Consider the following 22954-nt stretch of genomic DNA (forward strand, 5'->3'; position numbering starts at 1 on the left):
TGTTGGCTGGTGCTGGGTGGCCTGGAACAGCAGCAAATGCAGAGTCTCTGATGTGTAGACTGCTGAATCAACATGAACAATTGGGCGGGATCACAAAGGTGAATATGCAGCTGGTAAGTAAGGGAAATCAGGTTGCCTGGTTTGGGAAGAAGGCGGCTGGGTGAGATGATAAGGATGATGATGATGCTGAGGAAGCTCTCCGAATCAGGTCGCCTGGTTGGATTGACTGCATGAACTTAAGGGATGCACTCACACAAATCCTATTTGTAGAGGATTTGAGGCACACTTGACCTACTGCCAAAAATAAGCCTTTTAATAATAAAAAAATATCTTAAGTTATTTTGAAAAAGTGGAGAAAATGTGAGGGATTGTCCCAAGAAAAGGTGACTTGAAGGCCAATCAAAATGGAAATACAAGCACTGCTCAAGAGTTACACATAAGTATGGCTTCTATTTGTGACTTGGGTTAAGGGGGCCCATAGAGAATATAATTATGGTGGGCACCCTGGTACGATACTTATTCATATGGTAAAAAGGTTGGGTAGTTAGAGTGAATGTGCACATTTAAACTTTCATTTGTGTGACAAGGAAGGCCAATCTTTGGAGAAGGTAGCGGCGACAAGCAGTGGGTTTAGGTTGATTTGTGTGCCATGGAGGTATCCTCTCAAGAGTAAAGGAGTTATACTTGAAACCCTTACATTTGTTAAGCAAGCTACCAAAACTTGCCTCTCAATCATAGTTGTTAGGTACGAAAGGTATGATACGGTATGGTGTGATAAAATACAGTACTAAATGGTACCTTATGATTTTATAAGGTAGAGTACGATATTAGTATGTAAAAAAAGTAAGATGTTTTTAAATAACAAAAACCATAAATCATTAAATGATAGATCATAGAATACATGTTTAAAGTGGAAGTAGCCATTTCATTACAGAATAAGATGAATACATGAGGGTGACCATTGCGGTCTTATGGGCTGTGCAAAACATGCGATACAACTACAATCTAGTATATTTGATACAAAAAAGAGAGAGACCTATGAATCTATGATGAGGCATCACTATCATCATCATCATCATCATCATCATCATCAGAACCAAAACCATCTGAGTGCTCATCAAGAGAGTATGAAGATGACTCCTCGGTATTCAATGATGAGACATACTCATACTCATCCTAACTAATGAGGTTACCATCATCATCAAATGATGGCTTCCTAGGTGGCGGCTGTGCAGGCAAGGAGGGGATGTCATCATGAGGCACAGGATGTGAGCTACTAGAGCCTTGGCTTATGTATGTCTACAAGCCACTCAAACCACCCCTCCTCGATGATGGAGGGCGTCGAATGACCACGCCCATGTGACCACCTACTCGAACTCCTCGCCCATGAGCATGCTGACTGTGAGTGTCACGAGTATCTGCTGCTATAAGCTCTCTATAGAGCTCTGCAAAAATCATCTCCTTCTCCTTCTCCTTGTCCTACTCGGAAGAGTGTTGCCCATCAACTTGAATGCATCAACATTCATCTACACAATGCAGTGATGCATGTAAGATTGATCATTGTAAATGCTAAAGTCTAAATTGTAAAGTGTAAACTTCAAAGTTCAAAGTTTAAAAGTTAAAACAACAAATTTTAATTGTTATGGTTAAGTGTTTAAACTTTACTTGCTTCTGACCCATGCTCATCATAGTTCTCATCATGTGTAAGTTAGTGCGGCAGTAGACTAGCCGCTTTAACTGTTGTGTGCTAAGCCGATTGCGAATCTTTGTGTGAATAAGAGAATAGGCACTCCAATTTCTCTCACATGTATCCGAAGAGCAATCTTGGGCAAGGATCCTCATGGCTAAGGGCTGAAGGGTCTCTAGTGCATATCCAAAGTTTTGCCAACAAAATAAAGGCTTCACAAGTGACTCTCTCCTCCAACAAGTGGGAGAAGCAAAAGCCACATGTCCTCTTTGATCTACATAGCATCCTAGCTCCTCTAGCACTGCATTGTGGTCATCCATAGGGACCACACGAGTCAAATAAGTAAGCTGGTTTGAATGGAAACTCTTTATCATCCATGACCGTCGGTGACTTGTAGGCCGGAAACCATGGATGGGCTTATGCATCCACGCCTATCTCCTCTCTGCTATCTCTAAAATATATGTATGCTATATCTCTGTGATCACTGTACAAGCACGTGTCTCCACCAATGCCGCTCTAAAGCAGTCAATGAGAAGGCCCATGGTGGACCCCTCGCAATCACTCATATGCAACACCCTATAAAAGGGAGTCATGACAATGACAACAACACGGACTTTTTGCCAAAACTGCTCATTAAGGCACAAGCGCTGCATGGCTTTGGCCTCCTCTATCTCATTCTCATCCCACTCATTCCATAGAGTGGATACCACTGTTTGGCGCAAGGCAGTGGACGGCACCTCATAAAGGCGCTCCAGCAATAACCGCATGTAAGCAAAGCGAGTTGAAGGAGGCTTCTTTAACTCCAGTGTGCTATGCTTACAATACATCGCAAGTACCTTTACCTTTACCGTGAAGAATGTGACAATGGATGTAGCTTTGCGGACCACCTTCTTCACCCACTTGAGCTTCCCAATGTCCTCCATGAGCAAGTCTAAACAATGACTTGCACACGGAGTCCACACAATCGTAGGGAACTCGGCCTCAAGCAAATGGTCCATGCACCGACAATTCGATGCATTGTCAGTAACAACTTGCATCACATTTGAGGGGCCCACCTACAACCACAATTTACAAATTACAAGTAAGTATTACTAACGATACTTGGAAATTGGAGATTAGAGAGAGAAAGAGTCTAGAGAGAGTTGAAACTTGAGCCTTTGAAGTTTCAAGTTTCAAGTTTCAACTTTCAAGATTCAAGAATGAAAAGAGATGGGTCCTGGGGGTTGGGGGCCTTGCGGCCTGGGGGAAAAGAGAGAATCGAGATAGATGATAGATACTAGAGAGAAGTTAATTATTAGAATAGAGAGATAGATAGTTATGCATAAATCAAATTTCAGTTATGAATCCTGATAGTATCATAATGAAAGAAAGTGAAACAAATTTAAAAGGCAAATTGCAATGTATACCTCAATGATAGCTTGTCGAATGTGGCGGTAAATGAATGCGCCTGTCGTTTTTCTCCCTCTCTTGCTGTATCTATGGCCCGCAAAAAGTAAGTGCCGAGTGGACATGAGACGAGTATGTTGATGATGCCCCGTTTCTTACGATCACTCCATCCGTTGGTGAGAATGGAGCAACCATATTTTATCCATGCGGCTCGAATAGGATCAAGGGCTCTATCAATCCTCTCCTTCTCTTCATCAATCTTTTTTGTCCTCATGTGATTGTATATAACACCGGTCCACCATCCTTCACATGGATCCACATTGGCAATGGCTTTTACCATCTTCTTCAACTGCTCTTGCTCTAAGACATTGAATGCAAGATTGCCGTGTCAATCATCATATTTTTCTTCCATGTCTCAATTCGTTAAAGCAGTCCCAAAAGAGACATTGTGCCACTTTGTATGAGACACGAGAACTTTTGTGGCTCCAACAAATTCTATAAAAGGGACGTGGTGTGCACACCACCATTCATTTTGAATACTTGTGCCTAGCCATTCCACCACATCATCCAGCATGTGGAGGTGAGGTTTTGTTGGTGACTGATTGTCTGCTGCAACTCTAGAGGCTGCTGTCAGCTTTTTTGTGGGGTTCTGTTGCTGCCATTGGCCTCTATGTGTCATCTTACCACTTCTCTTTAGTTGCCAGCTCATCTTTTACTTCTTTTGTTGCCGTTTTGGAGGTTTCCTAGCCATTGTTTGCTGTCCATGCGCTGGCATTAGCTCTGTTTCTTCATCCTATCAGTGGGAGACCTGATTATTGATTGCCACACAGGCCTGTGGCACATCACCACTTCGTTTATGTCCTGGAATGCCTCAATTGTGGCTTTCTTTGCTTGCAGATCGGCGTTGCTATTGCTGCATGACATCAGATTTTGCATCATTGACATCATTCCCACACATCTAGAGCAAACCCTAGCACAATTTCTCAATTTCGTCATTCTGAACTCAAATTGGATGTGATTGATTATCATCGCTTAGAGAATTTAGATAAGGACATTATGTTTCAAATGAGGTTTTGACAATGCATCTTTTTGATTTTTCAGTTGAGCATGTGGTTTCAAAACTCAACATTTTCTTTGGCAAAAATCAAGCACCTCTCATGTCTCAAATATGGTAGATAAAGAATAAAATTTCTTTTGGAATGCTTAATTTTGCTTTGAACTCTATGAGTCTATCCTTGGACCCCTCAATATTTAACAAATGTTTCATGCTTTCCTCGGAAACTATCACACCCAAATACCAGCAAACGCAACAATGAGAAGTTGGATTTGATGCAGACAGTAGTGAGGAGAGAGAAAGATTAAAAACGCAAGCAGGACAGCTTGTAGGAGAGAAATAGGAGAGAGAAAGCCTAAAAATGCAGGTAGGACAGCTTGTAGGAGAGAGAAATACTAAAAACACAGGTAAGACAGCTTGTAAGAGAGAAAAAACTGCCAACGCAGGTTGCAGATGATGTGGTAGGCAGTACGGCAGTAGGTCTGTGCAGGAATAATAGTCGCCGGGTTGGGATCAGCTCCAAACTGCGAGAAGAGGGTTGGAAATGAGGCGCCAATTGATATAAATAGTAATGGACAGCTTTGGCTGAGATGTCCTTTGCGAACGGGGTGTCGGCAGCAAGCTGAAACACTTGAAATTTGCAAAAACGAGATTGTGGGCTAAATGGAGGGCAACATACACATTTATAGAAAGTTTGGGTATTCCTAAGTGGGTTTATGCTTATGGGACACAGAAACTCTCTAGGATCGCGTTTCTTTTAAATAAACAAGGTTTCTTCATTAATTAAGTAGTTTTGGGGCTGTTTAAGTAAAGCTAATGCATTTTTAGCTCAACACCCTCTCTTAGGCCCAACAACGGTGCCACGAGAAAGATCTTTTACCCCAAGATATCCCATCCCAAAGTAGCTAGAGCATCGGATAAAGGGTGCACGTTGGTTGCCTAGTGGCCTACTAAGACTACTGAGGCGATGGTTATCTTACCAAGGGAGCCCAAGTGATCACCCCAGAGAGGACATGGCATTGGACAAAGGATGCACGTCGGTTGCCTAGTGGCCTACCAAGCTCTACAAAGGCGAATGGAATCAACTATGGACTTTTTTGTTGTCGTTTTTTTTCTTTTTGTGGGAAATTTAAGAGATGTAGCATTTAGTGGGTGTTTAAATCAGTTTTCATATTGTTGAGTATCCATGCCCCAAACGTGAGAATGATAAGAATGGTCAGACCCAAGACCTTCACAAAACAAGCATACTATCCCTACTATTACTAGGTGTCGGTGAAGAAGGAAAATGGTTGTGGATATAGTAAATATATGAAGCAAGCAAGCAAGCTATAAGGAAAAAAACTGCCTTGGAGACTGCCATGGGAAATGCCACGAATATGGTGGATCAAGAGTCGATCACTCCAAAAGATTGAAAAGGGATAAATGCGTATAGATGCATGTTTATGTGAACAAAATGCCAATGCACGGGGTAATGCAAAGGGTGACGATGCCACTTGGACAATGTCCTCGTAGGGGAATTGTTCACTTGTCCAAGCGCCCTTTAACAATGGTATCATCCTGACAGTGCGGATGAAGTTACAAATGTCCATAATACAATACAGAGGAATAAATGAATGAATGTTGAAAAAACTATAAGTATCATCACTGTCATTATCAAGAGTAGAAGTCGCCTCCTCTTATATTGGAAGAAAAAGCAAGAGGGAAGCACCTTCTCCCCGCCAAGCTGAAGAAGTAGGGGAGGTTGTATCCAAACCAATCCTAGGTAACAGGTATTGAAGATTTGACCGGTTGACTGCTTTGGTCAAAATATTTGCAAAATTGTCGGATGTAGGCACAAAATCTAGGCGAATAGTTCCTAGCTCAACCTGCTTTCTAGAAAAATGGAAGTGGACTACCACATGCCACGTCTGTGGTGTAATGATTGGATTGTCCGCAAGGGCAATGGCATTCTGGTTGTGGCAGTAGACAATGGTAGGAGAGTCGCATATGGGAAATGAAGTGTTGCCAGTAAACTCCTTAGGTAGATAGCCTCAGTGGTGCCATCGAAGAGAGTCCGGTACTCAATCTCGGCGGTGGAAGCCGCCACTGTCTCTTGCTTATGGCTTGACTAAGAAATGGGAAGCCGTGCCCAAGGTAAAGAGGTAGCTGCCATGAGAATGCCGTGTGTCGGGATCTCCTGTTGAATCAAAATCAGTGTACCCATGCAAACATAAACCAGAACTATATGTCAAACTAAAAAAATAAGTACACCATAAATAATGCAACTCACGAAGACATGCAATTCAATGTGACATCGTACGACGTAGGTGCTGTGAAATACTAAGTAAGCTAAATCTGGCCTAGTGTGAATTAACCAAAGAGGTTTTTCTACAATAGAGTGATACGTATGTGCATCGAAGGGCTGTCCTAGGGTATCCTTTGACAAGTGGACAATAGGATCAAGGGGCGTGGCCACTGGCCGTGTCTAATTTGAAGTGTGCTGTTCCACTAGTTGAAGTGCGTACTTTTGCTATGACACAAAAATGCATCCCCTAGAATGAACTACCTTCAATTTCAAAAAATAAGACAACAAACCAAGGTCTGTCATCTTAAAAGTAGCACTAAGCTTTGCCTTGATGTTTGCAATGGTAGTAGAATCTGAGCCTGTGAATGAGTAAGTCGTCAACGTATAGTAGGATATAGCGGACCTCTCTGTAGTAGATCGAACATATAAGTTCGGGTCATAAGGGATAGAATGGTATCCATGAGTCTGTAAGACTCATCCATCTTATGGAACCAAGATCATGGTGCTTGCTTTAACCCATAAGTAGTTTTCTGCAACCGGAATATCTTATCCCTTGAATTCCTTGAAGAAAAGCCCGGTGGCTGCTCCACATAGACTTTCTCCTCCAAATAACCATTCAAGAAGGTACTCTTGAGATCCATCTGATATATTGGCTAACCGTGGTGAGTAACTAGCGCGAGAAGCAACCGAAAAGATGCCAACCGCGTAGTAGGAGCAAAGGTCTCTTCATAATCAATGCCATATTTCTGTCGAAACCCTTGCATGACAAGGCGAGCCTTGTACTTATCTAAAGTCTCATCAGCTTTTAGCTTAGTTCTAAAAATCCACTTTGTCTGGATGACTTTCTTATGGCTTGGACGATCCACCAATGTCCAAGTCTCATTTCGGTCAATACTCTCTAGCTCCTTCCCCATGGCATCTCGCCATTGAGGGTGTTGAAGCGCTTCTTGCCATGTATCCGGCTCAGAATGCGCTATGTATTCGGTTGTAAATAGCAATGCAAATGAAGCCTGAGGAGCAAACCGTGCAGATCTTTAGGTCCTTTCGGAGTGGAATCCTGTGGCAGGATCCTTGAATCTTGCATGGTTTGTTGGTATCAGCGAGGTAACGGGTCTAGCGGAGGGGGCCTGGGAAATGAAGAATTTGCAAGAATGTCAGGAGTGCGAAGTAGACCAAGATCAGGAGGCACAATCTCTGATGATGTGAAAGGAGGAATAGGAGTGGAGGCCGGTGCAGAGGATTGCACGATATCCCTCTCGTAAAAAACAACGTCCCTTCTAACGATCACCTTGTTTGTCCAAGGATCGAATAAATGATAGGCTTTTGCTTCAGAGGAATATTCGACAAAAATAAGGAGATCAGTACGGGGAGTGAGCTTTTCTATCTTATCATCAGGCATGTGCATGTAGTCATGACACCCGAAGACTCTGAAGTGGAAAATGACAGGTCGAGAGCCAAAAAAATGCCATATACGGGGTCTTCTGAAAAAGAGCCGCAGTCGGGTACCGGTTGAGGATGTACACCAAAGTGTTAACAGCCTCGACCCAAAGTTGCTCAAGAAGCTTTGTTGCGAACAACGTAGAGCATGCCATTTCCATGATTGTTCGGTTCTACGCTCTACGACTCCATTTTGAGAGGGGGAGTTAGTAGAGGTGAGCTGGCGAGACATGCCATGCTTTAATAGAAACTTGAAAAACTCGTGGGAGATAAAATCACCACCGCTATCACTCCTCATGCAACCAACACGACGTCCAATCTGGTTATGAACCAATAGCACCCTAGTAGAAAAATATGTGAAAGCATCTGACTTATGCTTGAGGAAGTACACCCACATGTATCTAGAATGATCATCCACGATAAAAAAAAAGTACAACGTGCCATTTAAGGCTACAGTGGTTGTGCCTCACCATGAGCAAAAACTAAACCAGTCTAAGAGTCAAGGATCTTGACTATGGCCACTGTAAAGATAATTGCTCGCCCCAACTGGCAAAGCTACTGAACAGATTACAAGTTCACCCCGAGCTGGGGGACATGGTATATATTGTCTAGTGAAGTTAGATCCGGATCCTTTCAGTGGCAAAATTGACGCTACCTTGAGCTTGAATCTTGAACGAGGACTTGTTTCCTATGTGGACTCGCCTAGTTGTAGGGGCTTGGGTACGGAAGATGTCCTCTATAGGAGTCATATAATGTGTAGCTCCACTGTCCACAACCCAAACAGGAGTTGAAGTGCTCGGTTGTGACGAGTGGGTCTCTGCAGTAACCTTGTCAGGAGGCAACTCATAGATGTGGACGAGACTTGCATCTGTTGTCTCTATGAAGACGATGTGGGCCTTTGCAGACCAGTTAGACAAGCCCTCTGAAGTTGAGAACGTTGTCGACTAAGATGGCTGAGCAGTGGCAGTATGAGTCTAACCTTTAAACTGCCCCTTGCTATCACCCTGTCTCCCTTGCTGGGAGTTGCACGACTGAGGGGCGGGGGTCTGAGACCTAGATTTAGGTGCTGTTTCTCTGGCCTTTGATCGACACTTGTCATCAAAATGACCAGCCTTTTGACAATGTTGACAATAGCTATTCTTTTTAGGTACATTCTGCCACCCTTGTTTGAGTTGTGACTGGGAGCTTCCTTGGGATTTATCGGATGGATTTTGTTTTTGATTTTGAGTGGAGGTTTGATTTTGTTTGCCCTTTTTCCTCTGGGGAAAAATTCATATGAAATAGATTGAACAATCGTGCGTAATGCAACAACTAACACTCAAATTCATAGAAAGTAGGCATGGTAGGCTTTGAAACTATACCTCCACAAAATTGAAGTATTTCTTGGGAAGTTTGTTTAGAAACACTATGACTTGATTGTAAGAGGATTTGGGAGTCCCCGTAGTGGAGAATTCTGCAAGAAGTCATCGATACTCAGCCAACTTGACTTTCAAGTCATCCCGATCAGTGATTTTAAAGAGTTGGAGCTCATGGTCAAGATTTATACAATGAGTCCTATCCCGAGCTGCATAGTGGTCAATCAAGTGTGTCCATTGTTCTGATGCTAAGTTAAAATGCTGAAGCTAAGAATGAAACTCAAGTAATAAGCTCTGTATCAGCTCGTCAACAATAGCGGAAGCATTCCTAGCTTTCCATGAGCGGACAACCTCGTATGAAATAAATGTGGGATTGGGTTGGGGTTTCAACCCTTGCACAAGATCCTATAGGTTCTGGGTGTCACGCACATGTCTCATCAAGTTCGATCAAGTGGTAAAGTTTGACCCGTTAAAACGAGTCTTATCATTGAAACCGCTTTGTTGGCAGAAGATGAGATGGAACCATGAGGTGTCGGGATAGTGGGATAAGATGGAGTTGGAGGGTAAGATGGTGGTGGTGGGTGTGTTTGATAGGAAGAATGAGGGGGAAAAGGTGGGTAGGAAAAAATAGGCTGGGAGTGTTCAGTGAGTGCCGATTGATGCAGAGGTATTGGAACATGAACGTTTCCATAAGGTGCCGATGGAGATGGAGGCACTGGGACACGAAAGCCCCTGTCGGTTGGCGCTTAACAACATGACCAGAAGGTCCAATAGGTAATGCTATAGAGGCAAGCTGTGGTACCAATTGATCCACACTCGAGAGAGATTGGGGGGGGGATACCCAGGTTGCAATGATCCCAAAAGTGTGTGAGAAGAAGGTGGAACACCACCCGATGGAGGAAAGGATAAGGTCTTAAAGGCGGTGCCTATGTTTCCATAACTCCCCGGTGCGGTGTGGTGTGCAACATGAGATGTTTGATAGGAGAATGTAAATGGTGTGAAGGAAAGTGGAAAGTAGCGGAATAATGTATTGGGATGGGTGGGTTTTGAATTTGTGGTGTGAAAGGTGGAGATGCACTTTGTTTATTTTTACCATTTAATGATTGAAAATGAAATGATGATGATGCACCATGTAATGTAGAAATAGGAACACCAAATTTATTTTGATTTTAAGAACTAAAAAGAAGGAAGGGTAGAAGAAGAGGTACTTGACTTTTTCTTATAATCCCCACGACGCGTGTTAACATACAAGAATTGGTCCTCAAGAGAACCTTTACTATAGTCAACGGATTGTACTCTATCTTCCTCATGATTTCTACTAGTATATTTCAAAGCAAAAGAGGTAAAAGACCAAGAAACAAAAGACGAATCTAAAGTACCTTGCACCGGAGTGGATGGAAGAGGATGAAAGAATGGAACATACTTTGGATCTCTTTCTCCAACAGGGGGGCTCATCCTTGAGGGAGGTCTCGACGGCCCTGCAATATCATCAGATTTATGTGCAACATTTGAAGAGAGAAGTTCATGCATACCTTCATTGAGTAGCTTCTCCTAAAGGACAATTCTTCAATTGAGCTTCTCAATCTTTTTTCGTCTAAAGTCCATGATCACGTGATATTCTTCAGTGGATAGCTTGTATAGCTTTTCTTATGTGTTGTCAGAAGTGTTTTCCACTATGTTGGAACTTTGTGGAGCAAGTTGTTCTGTCGACTCTCACTCGGTTCTTGGCATAGGTTGTTTTGGAGACTAAATTGATGTTGATGTGTTCGAAATTGTTTGAACCTACTATTGTTCTTACTTCTTGTGGAGAGCTTTCAGATCAAAGGCCTAGGTTTCTCAGAGAGTACCAGGCTCTGATACCATGTAAAGAAATTCTCTAACACAGAAATACAAATAACAATCGTACGACAAAGTACAAACTGATAAAAGAACCCATTTAGGGTTAGGGTAACTTAGAGACTATGAACACAGAAAATAACTGAAGTGATATAATCTCTGAATATACAATGCTCATGCAGCAAACACTTTATGCAGTGAATGAATATTGAACCTCGAACTCTTGTATCTCAAGGATTAGGGCAAGGGTAATGAGCTGGAGAGTTTCGTACTTTGAACGGATCCCGAATCGCAGCAGGGCAACCTCCGGATGTCACCAGGTGGTGATACTTTTTACAGTTGCTTTTCTTATTTACTTATATAAATATTTTATTTTTCTTTTCTTTTGTTGATATTGCTTTTTACCCCCAGAGTTCTCTTGGAATAAGCGGGATCTTTGCATGGCTAGAAGAGACGGCCACTGGGACAAATTGGACTAATGGTTTGTCTGAGCCTTACGACCAGTTTCATATTGAATGGGCACTGAAGAATAGAATGCCAGTGGTTTGGGACTGTGTGCTTAGCCACTGGAGATGGTGCAAGACAATGAGCCTGGCCAAGATAGAAGATGCACATGTGAGAATGCTCACGGAATAAAAGTCACTGTAACTGAGCCACATTACACTTTTGATGTGGTCGGAATGATAAAAGTTGCACAGAACAACTTGAGGAATGCAGGGGTCACCATCTCTAAAATTTAGGGAATTACTATTTTTGGAACCCAGAATCCGTTCGCGTCATTGTCTTCGTTTTTACATGAGGATTAATTCTCTAGATGTGTCGAGGTCAAATTTTGCACCGATCATGGAGAATTTTAGACCGGAAGGTTTAAACGGGAAAATTGTTACATGTATGCCATGTGGCACAAATTTCCAAGAGAGAGAGAGAGAGAGAGAGAGAGAGAGAGAGAGAGAGAGAGAGTATATTATTGAGAGAGAGAGAGTATATTAACGTCTCTAAAAGGCCAATGTGGCCTATGAGACCAAAGCGGTACATACAATGATGGTGTGTTTCTCATCTGGAATGAGAAAAAAGATGAAAAACATGCCTATAAGACTGAAAAAGAAATGAAGTAGTGTCCTATAAAAGGGGAAACATGTCAGTGATCTGAAAGTGAGAGTAGAGAAAGGAAAACTCTCCATCAATGATATGTCTGTTATCTAGGGAGGTGTATCTCTGCATGGCTGAGGCGTCTCGGCATCTGTCTCCTGTGGCGCTCAATGATGGCTTTAATTTGTCTGTGGTGTGGATGTCTAGGCCTTGGTTCGGGTGGACGTGGGCGCCTAGACCGGCTAAGTGCCACTGCTCTATCCAAAGGGACACCTATAGAGGATGAGGTCCAATTATGATGTACTCCTGTAGGCTGTGTGGCAGTAGTAGTGGTATCTGCCATACTTTGTCGTGTATCGGTGAAAAAGTCAGTGATTGCTCTCTGTTTATGTGAGCCGAGCTGTGGGGGCCTCCTACTCCGTAGAATTGTTGCTCTGCGCCTCTGGAGCTCCAAGAGGAAAAATCCCAAGCATCTCTGATCCTCAAACTGCATGATCTGTCTCAGGGGTCCAAAACCCTCTCGAAACAGACAGTGGTATCTACCTCGTATGTCATAATATACAGTGCATCGGCAGATGTAGTGTTCCTCCGTCTCTGGCTCTCTGTCGCATAGTGGGCATATGCGTTCTTCTGTCTGTATACCCTCCCATCTGCCTGTCTCAATCCTCAGGTGGTGGGATGAGGTGCGGATCTGACCAATAACTGTGCGTAGTCCATGAGGCAGCTGTGTGTCCATGTAATTGGGTCGGGTGATGAAACCATCCTCAGATACCTGAAAGGAAGTGGGTCTGGTAGTGTGCCATCCTCGTGCCATGGGGGGAGGAGGGTCGGATCCAGGTCTTCTCCGTATCTAACTTCAGTATGTCTGCTCTGATCACATGGTTTAGCTTTGATCGGCTTAGGTCAAGTGTAGGGCAATCCAGGCTATAGTCAAAGGGGGGTAGTTTGTCAATTTGCAGCCCATGTAGACTCATCCATGTACTCATCTGAGCATACCAACAGTGTCTGTCACCGTCTGCTGCTAGTTGTCTAGAAGAGGCCAGGGCTAGCCGTGGGTATCTATCTTGGGGGAGCTCCCATAGTCTATGTATGAAAGTCATTGCCTGGACCAAGGCCTTAGCCACCATGGGTGATGCTCCCAACTCAGCTCTGATAATCTCATGTGGGGTCGAGCTCTTCGCTCGTATCATGCGTGAGATCATCATGACCAGTGGTCTTTCCATATGCTTCCATCCGTCATAGTATTCCTTCTCTGGTCCATCCTGGTCCCCCAAAGGCTGTCTCCTCGTGTGAAAGAGACTCGGACCCCAAATAGCTGCCCCATATAGGAGTGTGGGTGTAACCAGGGTGTCAAAAAGCCACAGTTTGGTGCGCGGCTCATGAAATTGTATGCGAGCACATTGCCTCTCCAATGCACCTAAGGCTGCATATGCTTTTGCCAGACGAGCCTCTGATGTCTCTCTCCAAGAGAACTGTGGTCCTTTCAATGTGACCCCCAAATAAACATACTGCCTAACCATCTCCACTGGCTCTCCGTCGAAAGTAAACTGGTGCTCAGCTCTTGTCACCCAAGCAGCTGAAGTGTTAAATACCATAACTTTAGTTTTCCCAAGGTTCACCTTAAGATCTCTATCTCTGCAAAAAGCTGATAATGCATCCAAGTGTCTATTTAGTCCCTCAGGTGAGTCAGATATAAGTACAATATCATCGGCATAAAGCAGTAATGGTATCAGCACTCTAGCTAGGCTGGCTCCGGCCCCACCAGTCCTATCCACATATTCTGAAATTTCATCTATATACAGCCCAAAAAGTGTCGGTGAAAGTGGACTGCCTTGTTTCACCCCAATGGTGCTATTGACTGTATTTGAGATGCCCTCAGGTGTTCGTACTCTGCCTGTCACTGTCTCATACAGGGCATAGATACTCCACTGTATCTCTACGGGCACATCAATGTTTTGCATTCTCTCATGAGTCTAGCACATGGCACTGTGTCAAAGGCCTTGCGAAAGTCCACAAAACAGCAATAGATCTTTTTCTTGAATGCCTTGCCTTCTTCGATGATTGCCCTCAACGTAAAGATATGGTCTAGAGTTGTATATCCCCTCTTGAAGCGAGCTTGGCCTTTTGACCTCAGGCCATGCATCTCGGCCCATTCACTCAATGCTTGTTCCACGATAGAGCCATATATCTTGGCCAGCATGTGTCCAATCATGATAGTTCGGTAGTTACTAGGTAGCGCGGGGTCTCCACTCTTAAAGAGCGGCACAATAATATGGTCTGACCAACAGGTTGGAAATCCCTCACAAACTGCCCTATTAAAGATGTGAGCCGGCGTTGGTGCCAGAATATCACATGCATGCGTGAAGTGTTCAGCCACTAAACCCTCATGGTCTTGGGCTCTTCCATTTTTCAGTTTCCATATGGCATTCCTCACTTTTTTTTCTGTGATAAATCTGCAATTTGCTGGTCTTGAGGTTGAGGGGAGTGGCATAGGCTCTTGGCCAGGAATATCATAAGAGTGTGCAAGCATATCCATGCCAATCATTCGGTCTAGTAATTTGTAGGGGTGGCTGGTTCTCGTGCATCTTTTTCCATGCTCTCTTGCTGTCCTGCCCCAAGAACATGGAATACATTTCTGTTTCTAGTCTGCTTAGGTATTCCCGCTTCTTTTTGCGTACCAACCGTCTGAAGAGTGTTCGAGCATGCTTATGTGTGCATATGCCAAGTGCCATCTCTTGCTGAAAACGTGCTCGTGTCTCTCTACACTCATCATCATACCAGCCATTCTGTGGAGCATTACCTCGTGGAGGTTTATCTGACGGTGTAGTGTGTGGGAAAGCATATGCTGCTGAAGTGTGTATTATCTCGGCCAACTGTCCTGTAAACTCATCCAGAGAGGCCTGTGTGTCTAGCTCCCTCAATGCATCTCGCACAGTAATGCTGTATATGTGTGAGGTCGCTTCCACAAAATCATAGCGTGGTAATTTTAGTATGTGTGACTGTGCTTCGTGTATATGCCCATATTGCATTGTGAAAGCTAGAATAGCATGGTCTGCTACTAATCCAATTGGTCTGTCTGAGATTTCAAAACTTTTTATATCAGGTAGCAAGTTGGGTGATCCAATCAAATAGTCCACTGTGCTTGACCCTTTCTTGTTATTCCAACATGTGAAGCCATTAGATCTTGGCCACTGTGGTAGCCCGTTAAGGATGGCCAAACCATGCGTACTTCCCAGTGCCAGTAGGTGTGTTCCATATTCTGTTATCTCTCTATCTTGGGCTGATCTAGCTAATCCCACTTCATCTAATGCAATATCTCTGAACATCTCATCACTAGTGTCAAAGAAAGCAGATTGGTTGTTTCCTGTGCGTGCATTAAAGTCTCCTGCTAGTAGAACATCCCCAATTCTCATGTATCCCATTATGTCCTCATGTAGTGGTGCATACGGGGATGTCTCTTCAGGGGCAAACTTAGAGTATGCAGGGGGAAAGTAGCATATGGCAATATACATGTCTCGAGTTCTGCTTGTACGTAACCTAATCCACATGTATCTTGCCTCTACATCTCTATGTACCACTTGGACTGTATCTCGGAGCTCTTCTCTAAATAGAATTGCCACGCCTCCTGATCCCCTCGTCCCTTCAGGCCATCTAGGCTGAGGGCGATATACACTTTTCCATCTATATCCATATACATCAGGTAAACGGCTGTCTTTACATTGATGTGTCTCAGTATACATAGCAATGTCTATACCTTTGAAAGTATTCTCAAAATAACCTGCATCTGTCTTAAGGGAGCTATTGTATTTCCACAGTGTGAACTTCAGGGTCTCATAGGCCGCGCACCGTCATGCCGTCCTTTTCTCTGTGATGATGACTCTTCCATCTCTGTATACAGCCCATTTACCTGCTTTCCGTGCCTCTAGAACACGTGGCATATTTTCCCTCCTGTGGGCTAACTGGGCTGGGGTGAGGTCTTCATCTAGGTAGATCTTTTCTCCTTTGAGAGCGATCCTCTTGGAGAGGAAGGCTCTCTTTTTTTCCAGGTCTCCAAACTTCAAGATGAGGACTTTTGTTTTTGTGTCAGCCTTCCCGACTCGCCAAGCCCCAATGATGGGTACATTTGTAGCTCCAATTTTGGTGGCAAGAGATGTAGCATCTTCAATTGGGGAGCTTTTCTCATCTAGTCCAACCACTCTTACGTGGAGTGCGCGTGCTTGTCTTTTTGCCTCTTCTTCCAAGGTGGCATTCATGACTTCCACTTTGTTGCCATTCATTCCTTTGTTCTTTTTTTTTGCCACATCTATCCATTCTGCATTTTCTTTGACGGTATTCTCAACATTCTCTATTTTCTTTTGGGTGCCTTCCACCACACTTGCACATGTGTGCATGTCCTTTTTTAAAACATCCATTTCTTTTTGTAGTTCCGGTGTGGTTTGTGGTTCCTTTTGTGCGTCCAGTTTCTTTTTGCATTCCTCTAGTTCTTCTTGTAGATTAGAGATCAATGAGTCTTTCTCTGCCATGCGTGCATCCAATGTTTGTTGCATCTTCTTTTTCAGTTATTCCATCATTTCAGCTCGAACCCGTTCTTGTATGTCCTTTTCCATTTCCTTCCTCATGGTACGTATTTCAGCACGGAGTATGGTCAACATCTCCTCATATAGTGTTTCATTAATTTTGCGGGATGTCTTCCCATATCTACTCGACCCTGGAGAGACATTCCAATCTCGGGTTTTACGCCCATAGGTTTTGTATCTGGTGTTTTTTGGCGGTGTATGAAACATTGTCTCCATGGTTGGTTTTGTGATTCCTTCATTGTCAGTTTCTTCCATCGTAATTATAGTGTGCGCTATAGCATAAAACTGTTTACAGTCTGAGTAGAGTAGTAAACCAGTGATATAAACTATCACTCTAGCATGAACTAGAGACAATATATCATAGACTGTCAATGTGACTGCATCATAAGATATGACTGTAGCATGAAATGTTAATGTGCGTCAGTCTGAAATCACGCAGGTTTCCAGTCCACACAGCATGCAAGGTTCGCATCAGTCTGAGTACATCTGCAATCTTAGTGCATTCACAGTGTCTGCATTCATGTCAGTCTGAGAGAGTGTCTGCAATCTGAGAGAGTGTATGCATACGTCACTGCTGCCACAGTACATTCACAGTGTCTGCATTCATGTCAGTTTGCATTCATGTCAGTTTGAGAGAGTATCTGCAATCTGAGAGAGTGTCTGCATTTGTCACTGCTGCTATAGTACATTCACAGTGCCTGCATTTATGTCAGTCTGAGAGAGTAAGTGCAATCTGGGAGAGTGTTTGCATTCGTCACTGCTGCCATAGTACATCCGTCACTGTTGCCACAACATTCATTTGTCGCTGCTGCCACAGTCCGTTCGTCACAGTACATTCGTCAACCTACATTCGCCAGACTTCATTCGTCAGAGTACACTGCTCTGCCAGATACGTGTGCTGGTGTCACGTCTGTCTTGTCTGCATCCGGCTCGTCACACCTGTTGTGTCAGCGTTTGTCCGTCACATCAGCATCATGCCCGCCACACCGACGTCATGCCCGTCACACACGCCAGCTTCACGCCCGCCACGTCACGCCTGTCGTGCCAGTTCCCCGTCGCGCCAGCTCCCCGTCACTCCAGGCGCCAGCTCCCCGTCACGCCAGCTCCCCGTCAGCGACCAGCCAGGCGTCAGAGCATACCCGTCAGGCGTCTGTCAGAGCATACTGCCAGGCGTTAGAGAGAGAGAGAGAGAGCATTAAAAAAAAAACGTAATAGGCATAAGGGGCAGATGGGAGAATGAGGTTTGGAGGAGCTGAGGGTAGATTGCTGCAAGAAAACCAGCCATGGAGAGTACTTCTATGTCTCTGACTCAAGCACGGCGGTAGAGCTTGCTCCCTTTGATCACCTCTCTCTCTATTCTTAGAAGAAATGCTTTGCACGATGGATTGATTCCATCGAAGTAACAATTTTGTGTTTTCTTTGCTCATGCTGAATAAGAACAATGAACTTTGCTCATGTTGAATAAGAACAGTGAACTCTGCACATGCTGAATCGTAAGAACAGTGAACTCTGTTCATGTTGAATAAGAATAGTGAACTCTGCACATGCTGAATGTAAGAACAGTGAACTCTGTTCATGCTGAATAAGAACAACGAACTCTGCACTCGCTGAATCGTAAGAACAGTGAACTCTGCTCATGCTGAATAAGAACAGTGAACTTTGCACATGCTGAACAGTAAGAAGAGTGTGCTGGATAGTAAGAACAGTGAATTCTGCACATGCTGGACAGTAAGGGATGTTGATCTAGACATGTTGTACTGTTCCTATGCAGTTGGGATTTACTTAGAAGAGATGAAAACCAACTGTTCACAGGTTATGTATTTGGAACATTACCATTTTTGTAATTTTCTATCTTTTAATTGATAAAGAAATACCGAGAGGGGCGCTGGTCTTCGGGGCCAATGTGGTGTTGAGCGAGGGAGAGAGGTCTCTGTTTATGTGTGTGTATGTAAAGTCCAGGTGTTAATCGAAGGAACTACCGCTTTATGTGAGTCATAGACCGGTTGCATCCGGATGTCGAACACCAGTAAACACGGCAGTGAGAAGCCGGATCTAATGCAAACAACAGTGAGGAGAGAGAAAGACTAAAAACGCAGGTAGGAAAGCTTGTAGGAGAGAGAAATAGGAGAGAGAGAGAGACAAAATGTAGGTAGGACAGCTTGTAGGAGAGAAAAAGACTAAAAACGCAGGCAAGACAGCCTATAGGAGAGAGAAAACTGCCAAACGCAGGTTGCAGATGACGTGATAGGCAGTACAGTAGCAGGTGTGTGCAGGAACAATAGTCACCTGGCTGGGATCAGCTCCAAATTGCGAGAAGAGGGCTGGAAATGAGGCGTCAACTAATGTAGACAGCAATGGATAGCTTCGGCTGAGATGTCCTCCGCGAACGGGGTGTGGGTAGCAAGCTGAAACACCTGAAATTTGCAAAAACGAGATTGTGGGATAAATGGAGGGCAACATACTTATTTATAGAAAGTTTGGGCCATCCCAAGTGGGTTTATGCTTATGGGACATAGAAACTCTCTAGGATCGCGTTTCTTTTAAATAAACAAGGTTTTTTCATTAATTAAGTAGTTTTGGGAATGTTTAAGTAAAGCTAATGCATTTTTAGCTCAACACCCCCTCTCAGGCCCAACAACAGTGCCACGAAAAAGATCTTTTACCCCAAGGCGTCCCATCCCAAAGCAGCTAGAGCATCGGACAAAGGGGGCGTGTTGGTTGCCCAATGGCCTACTAAGACTATTGAGGCGATGGCTATCTTACCAAGGGAGCCGAAGTGATCACCCTAGAGAGGACATGGCATTGGACAAAGGGTGCACGTCAGCTGCCCAATGGCTTACCAAACCTTGCAAAGGCAGATGGAATCACATATGGACTTTTGTTTGTTGTGTTATGCAGCAGTGAGAAGCTGGATTTGATGCAGACAACAGTGAGGAGAGAGAAATACTAAAAATGCAGGCTGTAGGAGAGAGAAAGACAAAATGCAGGTAAGACAGCCCGAAGGAGAGAGAAAACTGCCAAACGCAGGCTGCAGATGATGTGGCAGGTAGTACGCAGCAGGTCTGTGCAAGAACAGCAGTCGCCTGGCTGGGATCAGCTCCGAACTGCGAGAAGAGGGCTGGAAATGAGGCACCAACTGATGCAGGCAGCAATGGACAGCTTCGGCTGAGATGTCCTCTGCGAACGGGGTGTGGGCAGCAAGCTGAAACACTTGAAATCTGCAAAAACGAGATTATGGCTGAAGAGGGCAGCATACGCATTTATAGAAAGTTTGGGCCCTCCCAAGTGGGTTCATGCTTATGGGACACAGAAACTCTCTAGGATCGCGTTTCTCTTAAATAAACAAGGTTTCTTCATTAATTAAGTTTGTTTTGGGGCTGTTTAAGTAAAGCAATGCATTTTTAGCTCAATAGGGAGAGGTCTTGAACGGATCTTATTAGATATGTGCTCCTTGGATATTACTTTTGTGGGTGTAGTTGAAAATTGTCCATATGCTTCAATGTTATAGAAACATCTTCTGAAATATCCAGGATGTGGGAGGTTGTTTTGTTCGTTGGTTTGGAGGGGCGGTAGGGCTATTAGCTTGTGAACTTGTGGGCTTTGAGGGGATAGTCAATGTGAAGGGTTGTTTTGAAATTATAAAATGATGCATGCTCATCCTAAGAGCTATTAATTTAGATCTTAGTTTCCTAGATGTACTAGTGTTGCTGTATCAACTCTCTGTGGCACCACACTCATCCTAAGAGCTGCTAATTCAAATCTTACTTTCCAAGGATATCCTAGCATGGGTGTAACACAACTAGTTGAAACTCCACCTTACAAGTGCCTAAAAAGCTTTAAAATGAACACTGTAACAGGGAATTCCAGGCTAATTGACTGTATTGCACACCTTACAAGTGCCTAAAAAGCTTCAAAATGAAGAATGCAACAGGGAAATCCAAGCTCCTTGACTGTATTCCACTCCTCTAGAGATGTCTAACTTTTAGGTAAATGAAAATTACTAACTTTGGGTACACTAACATAAGAGATTTCCTATAAGGTGCTGCTTTGGTCAAGTAATGCAACTCAGCACAAATACTTTGTGCATGGCAATAATGATCCTGACTAAGTACTCTCAAATTCGCAGGTCAAAAGGGGTGCTAATCCAGAGGTAGTTCTAAACAACCTATACAAGCATACCTCCCTGCAGACGTCATTTAGTTGTAACATGATTGGGTGAGCAGCTTTCTTTTTGATATTACTCCAATTATAATATTGTGTTTTTGTGTTCGTGGCTGAGCAAATGCTGTCTGTTCTGGACTGTTATGAGTGCTCGTTCTTTTGAAGTCTTTCTCTTCTGACTGGTTGAACAGAAATGTTTGCTTCCCAATTGCCTGATAAAATAATTTCACATTAGATGAGCAACACTAGGCCTCAAAACAGTAAAAGTTAGTGATTCTGTGTCGCTTCATCAGTTACTCTTTTCATTTACACTTGATTCTGGTAAGTTTTTCTTTCCAAGTTTGCATTTAGTTTCAGTTTTTATGAACAAGCTTTTGGCTTCTCATTAGCTTACTTTCAGACATTTTTTCTTTCCAAGTTTGTGTTTAGTTTCAGCTGTTGTGAACAAGTTTTTCCCTTCTCATTACCTTACTTTCATACATTTTATCTTACCCCTGCTCTCTCAGTCTGTTGTCTATCGTTGTGATCCTGGAGGCTGGGGACCTTTTTTGTATTCAGCCAGATGGCGGTCTGGTGGTTCCATGTAACTACAGAGCAGGGAAGAGTCTGGACAAGGCTGTGGCAATATATTCCAAGCTCTGATGATTGCTGTTGCAGTAGTGGCCTCAAAGGTAGAGGGGAGGCCTCTAGCCCTCGTGCTTCAAAAACCATGTGATGCAGAGGATGCAGAACTCCAATGGTCCTTTCAGTCCAGGAGTGCATCATCGGAGTCTGTTCAATGATTACTCCCACCCAGCAGGAGCTGTTTAACAACACAGCTGCTTTGAACAGTACTTTGTTGTAACTTCTTGCATCTTAAAGGTCAAGGCCTTGCCTCTCCTAGTGCTAGATGATCACTGACTTTGTGCTTTGGCTCTTTGTGGATTTCCATAATTTGTCAACCTTATGCTCCACCTAGCCAATGCATGATCTTAAAAAGGCCCAGGAAGAGGTGATGTACCACCTAATATCTAAGAGAACTTGATTTGCCCCCACCACTTTGTCTGCAAAGCATGCTTTGCTGAGCTCCCGCTACTTCCTGATGGTCTAGAGAAAGGGCGCTCTTTGCTATCAGCCCTCTCTGCATCCTGTATGACATCCGAGGTAATGCAGGTTAGCCTCTCCAGGAATCATTGTAACTTGTCAACTGGCATCCATTTCTAGGTTAGATGAGGGGCTACCACATAATCCAGTAGACATGCCTTGGTTGATTTAGGCTGAAGCTGAATATTGGCTGTTGCAAGTTTCCTGAGTCTTTAAAAGTTCTTTATCAATAAAAAGCTGGTGTTCTAGAGAAATGAGTGTTCTGAACTTCTTGTCATGAGAAAGCTGTTTGTGATCTCAGCCCTAAAGAGAAAAAAGTGCAAGGGGCAACCCTGCTTCACGTATTTGGGCTCTCCTGTGGGGAGTGAATGAAAACTGAGGGGCTGAGCAGAGGACTGAAAGTTCTCTTGTCTGCTGTCCAAGAAGGCCTATCTGGTCTATATGTCTATAAAGAAAGCCCAATCTGTGATGCACGCTTCTGAAGATCAACTAGCATCGATAGTTCATCATGCATAAGGTGAATCAAGGTGCGCAGTCCCTAAAGCTGAATATGTTGACGAAATTTTCTCTACTTTCTGATATGCCCAGTCTAAGATGTACGGAAGAGGCCTAAAATATGAGACTGAAGTAGGTAGGCGCCCTAGTAATGTTTAGACTACGTCTTCGATCCTTAAAGGTGAAGAAGCTGTTGAGATCAGTGCTGCTGCAAGTGCTAATATAGAGCATAAGTTGCAGCATCTTAGGCAGTGAAGTGGTGGGACCTTATTTTAGCTCAAGCTGGCTTGCCATGCCAGATTTTTGAGTCTGTGTGGACTTAGGGGTGCTTCCACAAATGGGAGCTCATAGCTAGCATCGTTGCTTGGTACCTTAGACTGTCATGGTGGTTCAGAGAGTGTGAGGAGTAGAGATGCTTTGTGGCACTTTCATTCATGGTTAGTTACACATGGTTTGGCACTACAGACCTCCTGATTGGTTAGTTACACTGGCCTTACTTTGATGTATATT

The 22954-nt window shown here is 43.8% G+C and overlaps 1 protein-coding gene across 2 annotated transcripts in view; it reads left to right on the top strand.

The window, feature by feature from the left end:
- The window catches only part of GYRA (DNA GYRASE A), a 178224-nt gene that overhangs the window by 42115 nt on the left and 113155 nt on the right, over window positions 1–22954 (top strand). For both annotated transcript variants that reach the window (XM_087683667.1, XM_087683669.1), the window contains one exon: window positions 20832–20920. In XM_087683667.1, the coding sequence (XP_087539793.1) occupies window positions 20832–20920 (89 nt within the window). The remainder of the gene's footprint in view (window positions 1–20831; window positions 20921–22954) is intronic.

This window comes from Lygodium microphyllum, chromosome 8 (genome assembly GCF_053477565.2).
Source record: "Lygodium microphyllum isolate KBCC chromosome 8, Lygodium_microphyllum_v1.1.10, whole genome shotgun sequence".
NCBI classification, from domain to species: Eukaryota; Viridiplantae; Streptophyta; class Polypodiopsida; order Schizaeales; family Lygodiaceae; genus Lygodium; species Lygodium microphyllum.